The 13,746-nt window shown below is 39.6% G+C and overlaps 1 protein-coding gene across 2 annotated transcripts in view; it reads left to right on the top strand.

Moving 5' to 3' along the window:
• The window catches only part of CHRNA5 (cholinergic receptor nicotinic alpha 5 subunit), a 52,431-nt gene extending 41,458 nt beyond the window's left edge, over positions 1-10,973 (top strand). The window contains exons 3-6 of one of the 2 annotated variants that reach the window (XM_082618879.1): positions 2,383-2,427; positions 3,965-4,074; positions 5,737-6,568; positions 9,619-10,973. In XM_082618879.1, the coding sequence (XP_082475005.1) occupies positions 2,383-2,427; positions 3,965-4,074; positions 5,737-6,568; positions 9,619-9,780 (1,149 nt within the window). In that variant the 3' untranslated portion in view covers positions 9,781-10,973. The remainder of the gene's footprint in view (positions 1-2,382; positions 2,428-3,964; positions 4,075-5,736; positions 6,569-9,618) is intronic. The other variant, XM_082618880.1, reaches the window with a different exon arrangement.
• The last annotated feature ends 2,773 nt before the right edge of the window (positions 10,974-13,746 follow it).

The raw sequence follows: 13,746 nt of genomic DNA, 5'->3' as shown, positions 1-13,746 counted from the left end.
AGCCCAGAAAATATACGGTCAGTGTCAATGAGAGGGAGGAGGACTGGAGTCAAGGAAGATGAGGGTCAAGGGCCCTGGACATTGATAGAAGCTTCACTGAATTGCTTCTCAGTGGGTTTATGTTCCTTTTAATCGCTAAGGTCTTTGCCCCGCAACCTTGTGATCATGTTTAGTGGCTCTTCCTTGAAGTTTCCTCAGATTCCTATCTTATTTCCTACGTGTTCTCGCTCTGTCTTTTTAAAATATCAGTGTTGGCTTGTTTGTTTTGACTTTATTTTTATGGTCAGGTTAAAAAAAACCCTATTACCCCTAAAACTTTTCTGCTATGCTTCTGAGTAGTTAACATTTCTTTATCTGTGGTTTCCTCCTGAGTGTCATCATACATTTGTCTTCACTCAGTTTGGGTTTTTTTTTAAATTAATCAATTAATTTATTTATTTATTTTTGGCTGCGTTGGGTCTTTGTTGCTGCATGCAGGCTTTTTCTAGTTGCGGCAAGAGGGGGCTACTCTTCATTGTGGTGTGGGGGCTTCTCATCGTGGTGGCTTCTCTTGTTGCGGAGCGCAGGCTTCAGTAGTTGTGGCTCATGGGCTCTAGAGCGCAGGCTCAGTAGTTGTGGCACAGGGGCTTAGTTGCTCCGCAGCATGTGGGATCTTCCCGGACCAGGGCTCGAACCTGTGTCCCCTGCATTGACAGGTGGATTCTTAACCACTGCGCCACCAGGGAAGTCCCTCAGTTTGGTTTTTGTTGCATCCTCCACTGTGTTGAACACGTGACAGATGCTCAAGGGATACTTGAGGTTAAAAGAGGCTGTATCCCCTAAGGCAATGGCTAACCCACATCTTTGGGACCAGTTGTGAACTTATGGGTTTTTCTTTTATCTCTGTTACTATTAAAGATACTAAGTATGGACTAGGTCCTAGCTCACAGAGCAAAATCTATGTGTGTTCACACTTTTCTGGTGAAAAGTTCTATAATTTTCATTAGATTCTCAAAGATGACCTACTGCCATGCAGCATCACAGGTAATATGTTTACCAGAACTTTCCTAATTTTTAATGCCTCTGGTTAGAACTTTTGTCTGAAAGGCATATTCTAATACAGGGCTCAGCAGTTATTCTGGATGGTGTGTGACTTTGGGGTGGACAGTAGAGCTGGTGGCGTAGCGTTTAAATTTAGGAGTTTTGAGCTTTAGAATCGGTTTTACCACTAATTGGTGGTGTGATTTTAAGCAAGTTGCCTCACTGGGCCAGTTTTCATATTTGCAAAATGAAGGGATTACAGTAGATAGAATCTCTAGGTCCTTTCCAGCTCTAGTGTTTTAATCAAGGAAAATTGCTCATTGGAAGACACAGTGTAAGAGGGATGGCCATGCTGTATTTCCTAGGACCCATTCTTTCCATGTAGGGACCTAACAGCTGTCTTTGTCCCTAGGGATGTGCTTCCTTCCGGCCTCCTCCTTTCTCCTAGGTCATTCACCTGTTGTTCGGATGGGATAGGGAATGGAAACACTCCAGTCACCTAAGCTATTTATATCCCATCCTCTCTACCCAACTGTAGGGATTGCCTCGTGCTTCTGTGTGTCTGTGTGCTCTGAGCATTGTATCCTACACAAGGTCTGTTTGTGGTTGATGATCATGATGATCTTTTACTAGTTCAGTTGGCTCCATGATATTTCAGTAAAACTTAATGAAAGAGTTATCACTTTAATTAGGCCTTGAAAATTCAGTGAAGGACTGGCATAAGTGAAGGTAAGACAGCAGGAAGATGTAAGTAGCAAGGACCCCTGGTCCTCTAGAAAAGTAGGATGTAAAAGCTTTATGAAGTTGCCATTCAAGGCTCTGACCTCCATATTTTTTTCTACGTAACAGCTCCATGGAGAGATTCAAATATGTGCCTCAGCAGAAGCAAATGACAAGTTATAGTCCCTCAAGAATGCACACATTGTATCTCACTGATTGTAAGATGCATATTTTTCCACATTTTAGCACTTCTGAAGTCAAGATGTCTTATAATTAATGACAACTTACAATTCATTATCAGCCTTTTTCTTTCTTAGTGCTAAGTACATAAAATAATGTTGTGATTCTTAGATTGCATCTTAGATTTGAGGAAATGTAGTAGCTGAGACTATTAATATTAAATCTAAAAATGCCAATGGTGTCCTTTCGGGCAGCTTATCTGAAATACAGAGTATGTTGGAAGGAATAATGTGAAATTAGGCTGGTGAAAATACCCTGCTTTTCTAGAGAACCGGATTGATGAACAGAACGTAGGTATTATATAGAGAGGAGTGTTTATATAAAACTGAGAAAATTCTTATTTAAACAATTATTGTTTCCGTAATTGAAATAATCAGCCTTATTTAAATTTTTATTTCATAGGATGAGAAAAATCAGTTAATGACAACCAATGTCTGGTTGAAGCAGGTATGTATAAAATTCAAAAGGCCACCCAACTGTTGACTGGTGCCACTGTTACTACAGGGTTTGTAGCATGAGTATCTGGTCTTGGTGGATTGGCAGGAGGCTGAAGGATGAGGTAGATGGAGTCTTGTATTCATTCAGTTAATATTATTTGAGTGCCCGCTATATGCCAGGCGCTGTTTTGGGCACTGGGGAAACAGCAGTGAACAAAACAGACAAAAGTCTAGGCCCTCAAGGAACTTCATTCCAATGGGGGGAATAAATAGGAAGTTATATAGTACCTTTCAAGCTGATAAGCTTGGAGAAAAATACACTGGGAAAGCAGATAAGGAGTGTTGGGGACTGTACTTTTAAATAGGATGGGCAGGGGAAGTACCACTGAGAAGGTAATATTTGAACAAAGACTTGAAGGAGGGGGAGAAGCAAGCTATGTGAGTATCTGGGGGAGGACTGTTCCAGGCAGAGGGACACAAATGTGAAAAGGTCCTGAGGCTGGAGGGTGCCTGGCGTGTTCAGGGAGCAGCAAAGAAGCCAGCTGGCTGGAGGTGAGCGGCCATGGGATGGTGTAGGAGATGAGGTCAGTGAAGCAACAGGAGGCCGATGGGTGTTCCTAGCATAGGTTATGAGTAGTGGCTTCTAGGCCACTCTAGGGTTTTGGCTTTTACTCTTAAGTGAGATGGGAACAGGCAAGAGTGTAATGATTTATTTTTATGTTCATAGTCTCTCTTATATAAAGGACTTCTTTTCTTTCTGGGCCAGATGTCCCCAACTGCTGTTGAGTGCTTCCCTTTGTTCTTTATTATTGCTGATTTTTAATACCTACTGCCAGTTTCCTAACCCCCAATTCCTGAAAGACATGTGTGCTTTCCTTGGGGTGCAAGTCTTTTTTTTTTTTTTTTGCGGTACGTGGGCCTCTCACTGTTGTGGCCTCTCCCGTTGCGGAGCACAGGCTCCGGATGCACAGGCTCAGTGGCCATGGCTCACGGGCCCAGCCGCTCCGTGGCATGTGGGATCTTCCCGGACCAGGGCACGAACCCGTGTCCCCTGCATCGGCAGGGAAGCCCGGGGTGCAAGTCTTGACATGATCACAGAATTGTTACTGTGTGGAGGTGGGACAAGGTGTTTAACTATGTGGAATGTGTAATAAATCCAACTGCTCTTTGCATGGACCAGTCCAGCCAGTCATTGACAAGACAGCTAGAAAAGAGAATGTTTCCCTTGAACTTGGACTTTAGGTGCCCATGGCTGCAGCTGCTGGGCATGGTCAGCTGGTGGGAGAAGAGGTGTTGAGCAGATCCATGAACGTACGCAGCTCTGGTCCTCTCCTGTGTCTCCTGAGGACCATGGCTAGAGCCACCACATGAGGGGACAGGGCTATATCCTCCAGTGCCCATAAGAAGGACGTGGAGGTGAGTTTTCTTTATTGGGAGTAGAGGTGACTTCGTGTCTAAAGTGTCTGGATTTGGCAAAGAGAGTATAGCTTTCAGTGTTTTTGACTGTTAATTTTATTGAAATTGAGTCAGGTTTCTTTGTTTTAAAGGAATGGATAGATGTAAAACTGAGATGGAACCCTGACGACTACAGTGGAATAAAAGTTATACGAGTCCCTTCAGACTCTCTCTGGACGCCAGACATTGTTTTGTTTGATAAGTAAGTTATATCCAGAATACCATTTTCTGTTTCCAAAAGAAAACAACTGTATTACTATTAGGCACTAGTAATTTTTCTTCCTTTTGAAAATTGTTTAGCTATAAAGTCAGAGGACTTAATCTTGTGTTCTCTCATTTCATGAACCTACAAATAGGTTCTGTGGATCCTCTCCCTTTTTTGGTATATTGTTTTCTGATCATAAGTGTTCTTGGATTTCAAAAATTTGTAAAACATTTGGGAAGTCCAAAAAGGTATCAGGAAGTTGGGGGGAATATAACCAATCCTGTTATACCATCACTTGGTGGCAACCACTGTTATAAACTTACGTGTATGGTGGACTTACTCTGTGCCTGGCATTATGCACGGTGCCTTATCTTTATTCATTCAGTTCTCAAGATAACCTTATGAACCAGGTACGATCACATCTATTTGACAGATGAGAAAATGGAGGCCAAAGATAGTTACACTTGTCCAGGATCACACAGCTCACACGTGGTGCGTGGGGAGTAGCCTGACATCCCCATTTACACTCTTATTTTCTAGACTACATATTTGGCAGACTGCCTTCCATATTTTTTGGTAATGGTTAAAAATAGTTAAGGTCATCCTTTATGTTTAAATGTGCATCCTTCTAATTTTGCTTTAAATACTGTATAATAATTTCCCATAATAAGGAATGTTGGATTAATTATTAACTCATATTTGTAGGTATTCTACCTAAGTGTGTTTTGAGGATGGTTTTTAACTTAGGGGAGAGGATACTTCTGGATGCCAGTTTCATTTTTTTCTAGGACCAACCACTCCAGGACATTTCTGGGAATTTGTGCTTATCCTAATGCACTTTGTCTTGTTTGCAAGAAGGCAATGACATGAGGACAGAGCAAATGCTAAGCAAAAAATATCTCTCACTTTTCAAACCTTTACCTCCATGCTTCTCAACATGGAAGGAGTGAACAAAGCTGCATGCAAGGAGTGAACAAAGCATGATGCAGCTTCCTGGAGCATCATTTTACTCTAAGTCATTGCAAACATTTTTATATTTAACATGGATATATTACATAGGAGTGTGCAAAAGTCACATGAATTTTAAGATACAGAACAATATTTCGAAGATAGCTCATGTTGGTGGTGATGTTTCCTGCTAGACTTCAGTGCGTGAGTTCACATGATGGCAGAGTTGGAGAGGGATGGCTGTTTTCCAGGGCTGTGCCCAGCTTGGGGCTATTGGTCTTTCCCTGTCAGTGTAGGAAGCATCCAGTATCTGTCATGGAGGGAGAAGAGCACTGAGGGGAGAGGGGGGCGTCTGGGAATGTGGACTCAGGTTCTGGCTCTGTGCACATCCCTTGTTATCAATAGCCTAATTCCATTTTGTGTGTAATCAAAGTGAAATCATTTCAACCACTTGAATCTCAGGCTCCTGTGAATATAGATCTGTCAGTCCTGGAGTAGATATGGAAATAGGGGTTTAGTTTCAATGGAGTTAGATATTTAAGGGCAGTGTCCTTAAACTAGAGTCCCCTACGTGGAGCAGGTATATCTCAAGTGTAATAATTTAAAAAGTATTTCATGCTATGGTATAGGTTTTCTTTTATATTAGGCTTGTAAAATGCATGCCCGGGGTGTTTAATCTCTGCATTGTTACTGTGCATGTGTGTATTTCAGTGCAGATGGACGTTTTGAAGGGGCCAGTACGAAAACTGTCGTCAGGTACGACGGCACTGTTACCTGGACTCCACCGGCAAACTACAAAAGTTCCTGTATCATTGATGTCACATTTTTCCCATTTGATCTCCAAAACTGTTCCATGAAATTTGGTTCTTGGACTTACGATGGATCACAGGTTGATATAATTTTGGAGGACCAAGATGTTGACAAGAGAGATTTTTTTGATAATGGAGAATGGGAAATTGTGAGCGCAACAGGAAGCAAAGGAAACAGAACCGACAGCTGTTGCTGGTATCCTTACATCACTTACTCCTTTGTAATTAAGCGTCTGCCTCTCTTTTATACCTTGTTCCTTATTATACCCTGTATTGGGCTCTCGTTTTTAACCATACTTGTCTTCTATCTTCCTTCAAATGAAGGTGAAAAGATTTGTCTCTGCACTTCAGTACTCGTGTCTCTGACTGTCTTCCTTCTTGTTATTGAAGAGATCATACCCTCATCTTCCAAAGTCATACCTCTGATTGGAGAGTACCTGGTGTTTACCATGATTTTTGTGACACTATCCATCATGGTCACTGTCTTTGCTATCAACATCCATCACCGTTCTTCCTCAACACATAACGCTATGGCTCCGTGGGTCCGCAAGATATTTCTTCAGAAGCTTCCGACGCTGCTTTGCATGCGAAGTCATGTAGATAGGTGCTTCAGTCAGAAGGAGGAAACTGAGAGCAGCCGTGGACCAAAATCTTCTAGAAACACACTGGAAGCTGCACTTGATTCCATTCGCTACATTACAAGACACGTCATGAAGGAGAATGATGTCCGTGAGGTCTGTGACCGCGTATATTAACAAATGCAGATCTGTTTTCATTCTAAGTCGGGCAAACAGCATGACCCTTAAGACTAAGCATAGCTTGAGGGCCAGAGATGTTGACACACTGTTCTGTAAAAGATCTTTACTAAAATTTCAGTTAAAATATCTGCAAAATGTGGCATGTACACAAATCTCACGTCTCCTTTTCCCCCATCAGCATCTTGGATGACTTTTGAAAACATTTTGTGTTATGCTGACTGTTCTGTTATTCTAAGGCATAGTAATCCTGCTGTTTGGTTTTTGGCTCTGACGTGATTAACTGTTTTAATTTGATCTTCAGTAACTTTGTTTCTGGATTCTATAGTAATCTGCAGGCACAACTGCATTATAGTTTATCAAAAGTGATTTCATTTTTTAAAGAATGAGTCTAATGGAGCCTTTATAAATACAGCCAAGATATTTTTCTAGAATAAATCTTTTTGTTGTTCACTTATAAGAATGTTAGCGAAATCAAAAGCAGTGAGGTATTCTCAGGTGTTATATATTATACATCAACGTGTACAAGTGAAGCTTAGTGTAGTACTTAATAATACGCTTAATTTGCTTAAAAACAAAAATTTGCTCAAAACTTTATTATAGAAAAATAACTCACTGGCTCCTTATTTAAGGTTAATATTTAAAATGCAAGAATTGAACTATGAATACATTTTATTAATGTGATCATATTGAACTGGAGTTTTCTTTCAAAACATGTAATATTTCAGTCTTGTCACTATTCTTTATTTCTATTGTGTAATTTATTTATTTATTTATTTATTTATTTATTTATTTATGGCTGCGTTGGATCTTTGTTGCTGCACGTGGCTTTCTCTAGTTGCAGCAAGCGGGGGCTACTCTTCGTTGCGGTGCACGGGCTTCTCTTTGCGGTGGCTTCTCTTGTTGCAGAGCACAGGCTCTAGGCGCATGGGCTTCAGTAGTTGTAGCATGCGGACTCAGTAGTTGTGGCTCGCAGGCTTAGTTGCTCCGAGGCATGTGGGATCCTCCCAGACCAGGGCTCGAACCCGCGTCCCCTGCATTGGCAGATGGATTCTTAACCACTGTGCCACCAGGGAAGCCCTGTGTAATATTTTTAAAGCTATGACTATAGTACTATTTTCATAATTGAATTTACTTTGAATAGTCGCACTAAAATTATATGAATTCTCTCACAGATATAGAGAACAAACTAGTGGTTACCAGTGGTGAAAGGAAAGAGGGGGGAAAGGTAGGGGCAGGGGACTAAGAAGTACAAACTACTATATATAAAAAAGCTATCAAGATATATTGTACAGCACAGGGAATATAGCCAATATTTTATAATAACTTAAATGGAGTATAATCTATAAACATTTAGAATCACTGTGTTGTACACCTGAAACTAATATAATCAAAAAATAATAAAATAGTACTTAGAATAAAAAATGTATATGGATTCTAATCTCTAAAGCCTTTTTAAATGGAAAAAATTCTAGCAGGCGTGGTAAGCAGGTGGAATGAATCCGGTAAACTAACAGCCCTCCCCGCAAAGGGACATTTGACATATGTTTCTAATAAACTTAAAAAAAAATTTTATTGAAGTATAGTTGATTTACAATGTTGTTTTAATCTAATAAACTTTTTTTGCGTGTGTGTGGTACGCGGGCCTCTCACTGTTGTGGCCTCTCCTGTCACGGAGCACAGGCTCCAGACGCAGAGGCTCAGCAGCCATGGCTCACGAGCCCAGCCGCTCCGCGGCATGCGGGATCCTCCCGGACCGGAGCACGAACCCGCGTCCCCTGCATCAGCAGGCGGACTCTTAACCATTGCGCCACCAGGGAAGCCCTCTAATAAACTTTTAATGCTTGTGGATCATAAAGTTTCTATTTGGTGTAAGTATAATTAGTTTATAAGGTGAAGCTATCAATGGAGTCTTAAAATATACAGATATTAGGGGCTTCCCTGGTGGCGCAGTGGTTAAGAATCCGCCTGCCAATGCAGAGGACACAGGTTCGAGCCCTGGTCTGGGAAGATCCCACATGCCGTGAAGCAACTAAGCCCGTGCTCCACAGCTACTGAGCCTGTGCTCTAGAGCCCACGAGCCACAACTACTGAAGCCCGTGTGCCTAGAACCCATGCTCCACAACAAGAGAAGCCACCACAGTGAGAAGCCCATGCACCACAACGAAGAGTAGCCTCCACTCGCCACAATTAGAGAAAGCCAGTGCCCAGCAACGAAGACACAACACAGCCAAAAATAAATAAATAAATTTTTAAAAATACAGATATTAGATAATGATATGGATTGAGATGGGATTTAATGAATGTCTGCAAAGTGTTGTGCAAAAGGATCCGGGCTCCTTCCAAAGAGGGCCAGTAAATGGGGTTTATTTTCAGGGGAAAAACTTATAAGTAGAGAAGCAGTAGGGTGTTTATAATCCTCTAAACTCTATATTATCCTGAAACTTGGGGCACAGTTCCTGTAGAAGACCCGGTGCTTCATAGAGAACAGGGGCTAGGGAAGCTTGTGGTCAAGGAAGTGGCCTGGTGGGAGGGAACCTCTGGTGCTCGAGGCCTGGTCTCAGCCTGCCCTTTCCTTGAGGTCACTCACACCTGCTGAGCCAGCTCCCTGCTTGGGCTGCGAAAACAGGGAGGGAATGAGCTCACCAGAAGCTCTGAGCTCATGAGCTTAGGTTAAAATGGTCCCTAGGAAATCCTAGGAAAATAAAGCAGGTGAGGTGAGGAAGAAGATTAACAGCTGTTGAATACATATTATTCTGAACCAACTTTTAATTTGTCATGAAATTAACTTCAGGCTGGATTATCTTCAAAAATTAAAATAAGTAAACACTACTGGGCCAAACAAGTAATAAAGATAACTGTATATAGTAAGAATTTACAAGATGTTTTAAAGTTTATTATAAAATATCTAAGTACTATATTTTATTAAAATTCTATCAAAATAACCCACTTATATTACAAGTTGACGTGTAAATTTATGAACTTTGTGTCTTAATTATTTAACATGGGTATTTTGTTTTTTGATACAGGTTGTTGAAGATTGGAAATTCATAGCCCAGGTTCTTGATCGGATGTTTCTGTGGACTTTTCTTCTGGTTTCAATTGTTGGATCTCTTGGGCTTTTTGTTCCAGTTATCTATAAATGGGCAAATATAATAGTACCAATTCATATTGGAAACGCAAATAAGTGACACTTCCCTAGGGGCTGTAGTAGGAATTTAGTTAAAAGGCACATATCTCTTATGGCACCTATAAAATTATGAAAATGTAAATTGTGTTTAAAATTTGATGCAAGCTTCAACAGATTAACAGACACTAACATCAGTTTATCTTAATAGATTGCCCATTAGAACATCTACCTGCATGACTGAAGTAATAACTGGCTGAATAACATTTGATCTTTTAAAAATAGCAGCACACAATATTATCTAAATTGTACTAGTAAAAATCTAATGTTTGTATCCTGTCAATTAATTCTGCTTTGTAATTAACAGTTAAGTTCATCTTTTGACTGTGCTGGAAAATTCCTGTTGTATTTGAAGACTGATTTCATTTGGTAAAGGTACACATTTAAAAATTCTCTCTGTCCTGTATTCATTGGGTAAGAGCTAATCTTAAGTATAATATATTGCTGTATTAAATAAGCTGACTACTTGGTATGATAATGATTGAATGTGATGCTGCTTTTCTATAACCAACATTTTTTAAAAATGAAAAATGGGAATTGGAAACTCCTTTAAGGCTTACTTTATTTTGTAGATGCGTAAACTGAACAATTATTAACTATTTTTACAGCCTACCTTCCATTGTGAAATCATACACTAGATAACTCGTGTTGACATGCAGTAGCATATCCTTAACATTCATTTCAATCCTTTTGTCCACTTTTCCCCACAATTAATAAAACCACCTTCTATATAAATTCTGGTAGCATCTTTTTATCTTTGATCTTAGAAGTGTCCATGACAACTAAGTGAATCCCATTTTAAGAACACGTCTGTGGATACTACTAAATTGTTCTGTGAGAAAACCATCTTCTAAGATTAAAGGTGGTATTGTAATTATGTATAAGCATATTGTTACATACCTGTGATGTTTCAATTATATCTCTTTCATTCCAACAGTTACAGTACTAGAATATTAGTGTTGCAAGGGCCTTTAGACGTAATCTGGTCTTAGCCTATTACTACTTACTTATTCAATACAGTATCATGTATCACAGGTAGACAAGTTAAAATTTCATCTCTACTGTCATACAGAGTGAAGTAAGTCAGAAAGAGAAAAACAAATATCGTGTATTAACGCATATATGTGGAACCTAGAAAAATGGTACAGATGAACCGGTTTGCAGGGCAGAAATTGAGACACAGATGTAGAGAACAAACGTATGGACACCAAGGGGGGAAAGCAGCAGCGGGGGGGATGAATTGGGCAATTGGGATTGACATGTATACACTGATGTGTATAAAATTGATGACTAATAAGAACCTGCTGTATAAAAAAATAAATAAAATTCAAAAAAATAAAAAAACAAAAACAGAAAAAAATTTTTTTTCATCTTTAATGTCCCTGACTCAGCTATGACCAGGAAGAAAATACTGACAGAAATCTTGTATTCGATTTTGAACTCTTAGCTCTTGAGAGAACAAATGCCTTATTTATTTATAGTAACAGGTCTAAGTTCAATTCAACACTCTTTGGAAGGCAGAAGAGATCCTGTCTAATTTGCCTTTTATTTTAGGCAGGTGTTTAATGCTATTTAGTGAGTGAAAGTCTCCTCGTTCGATGAGTTTAAATTGCCAGTTGGCTGTCATAGCATGTATATATCCCCAATCCCTCTTATTATATCTCCACTACTATTACTTTAAAATTTTACATGTAAACACATTTTATAGAAATCTTCTTTTGGCTTACTGAAACATGAGCCACAGTGGGCTGCAATTTTGTCAGTTTTAGTTTTGCATAGGAAAAACATCATAATGACTAATGAGAAGATTAAAATGGTCTCTGTGAATCATCATCTCTTGCCAGTGGTTATTCAGATTCAGAAGTGGAGTATGGGATACTCTCTCCTTAATAATTTGTCTAAAGCAATGGTTCTCAACCAGGGGCAGTTTTGCCCCTGAGGGGCTATTTCTGGTCGTCACACCTGGCAAGGGATGGGGGTATGTTATTAGCATCTAGTGGGTAGGGGCCAGGGTGCTGCTAAAGATCCTACAACGTACAGGACAGACCACCCCCCCCAACACGGAATTATCTGGCCCAAAATGTTACTAGTGCTAAGGCTGAGAAACCCCGTTCTAAAGGTTCATTAACAACGACTGTGTGACTAGGCATAATTTCTCATAGTATAATAATTTAGAATTATGCAAGATAAATAACTGAGGCCATCTACAATGAGGGCATGGTCCTTAGACTCTTGAAAAACAGTAAAAAAAAAAAAAGGTGCATGGTAAGAAATGATAGTAGTGAGACCTTACTGAAATAGTATAAACTGCAAGGAGATTGTGAGCTAAATAAGAAAGCCATTGGGGGCTTCCCTGGTGGCGCAGTGGTTGAGAATCTGCCTGCTAATGCAGGGGACACGGGTTCGAGCCCTGGTCTGGGAAGATCCCACATGCCATGGAGCAACTAGGCCCATGAGCCACAACTACTGATCCTGCGCGTCTGGAGCCTGTGCTCCGCAACAAAAGAGGCCGCAATAGCGAGAGGCCCGCGCACCGCGATGAAGAGTGGCCCCCGCTTGCCACAACTAGAGAAGGCCCTCACACAGAAATGAAGACCCAACACAGCCAAAAAATAGATAAACAAATGTGGGTTTAAAAAAAAAAAAAAAAAGAAAAGAAAACCATTGGGAAATCTGTTGTTGTGATACTGAACAAAACGATTTTTCGCATTTCTGAACAGTAAGGTTTTTTTTTTAATCCAGTTACATCTCGACCACTAAAAAAAAAAAAAAACAGTTTTCATATTTAGTCCATTTTTACATGGTCCATAGCACAGCATGCTACTTATCACTGTAGAAGAATTATATTCTGACATTACCTTACCCAAAAGGCTGGTTCAATATTCATTTAGCCATAATTCTCTTGACATTTTTCTTGCATGAATCTTTTTTTTTAACAAAAGACAACTGGATAATAAGTAAATCTTGAAATGTCAAAAGCAAAGCCAGTAGCTTGATGATAGGAAGTGATGATAGGAAGCTCTATTAAGAAAAAGCTGAAGTGTAAGACCTAAAACAATAAAACTCTTAGAAGAAAACAGGACAAATGCTTTATGACATTGGATTTGGCAATGATTTCTTGGATATGACACAAAAAGCACAGGTAATGAAAGAAAAAGCAGACAGATTGGACTTCATTAAAATTAAATTTTGTGCATCAAAAGACACTATTGACAGTAAAAAGGCAACCCACAGAATGGGAGAAAATATTTGCAAATCATATATCTGATAAAGGATTAATATCTAGAATACATAGCGACCTCCTAAAACTTAATAAAAAGCGCAATTCAAAAATGGACAAAGATCTTGAATAGACATTTCTCCAAAGAAGATACACAAATGGCCAATAAGCACGTGAAAAAATGCTCAAAATCACTAATCATTAGAGAAATGAAATCAAAACTACAATGAGATACTGACTCACAACCAATAGGTTTGCTATTATCAAAAAAACAAAACAAGTATGATGAAGATGTGGAGAAACTGGGGAGAATCCACCCTTGTGCACTGTTGGTGGCAATATAAAATGCTATAGTTGTGGTGGAAAACAGTATGGCAGTTCCTCAAAAAATTAAAAATAGAATTGCCATATGATCGAGCAATTCCCCTTCTGGGTAAATCCCCAAAGGAACTGAAAGCAAGGTGTTGGAGAGAGTAAACCCATGTTCATAGCAGCATTATCCACAACAGCTAAAACATGGGAGCAACCCAAGTGTCCATCAACAGATAAATGGATAAGCAAAATGTATATACTTAAAACTATTATTCAGCCTTAAAAAGTAAGGAAATTCTGCAATATGCTACAACATGGATGAACCTTAGGGACATTCTGTGAAGTGAAATAGGCCAGTCACAAAAAGACAAATACTGTATGATTCCACTTATATGAGGTACTTACAGTAGTCAAAGTCATAAAGACAAAGTGTAATGA

This window comes from Mesoplodon mirus (assembly GCF_964341445.2).
Source record: "Mesoplodon mirus genome assembly, chromosome: 4".
Classification (NCBI taxonomy): Eukaryota; Metazoa; Chordata; class Mammalia; order Artiodactyla; family Ziphiidae; genus Mesoplodon; species Mesoplodon mirus.
Note: the sequence above shows the minus strand (reverse complement) of the source record. Positions and strands in the feature narration are given on the sequence as shown.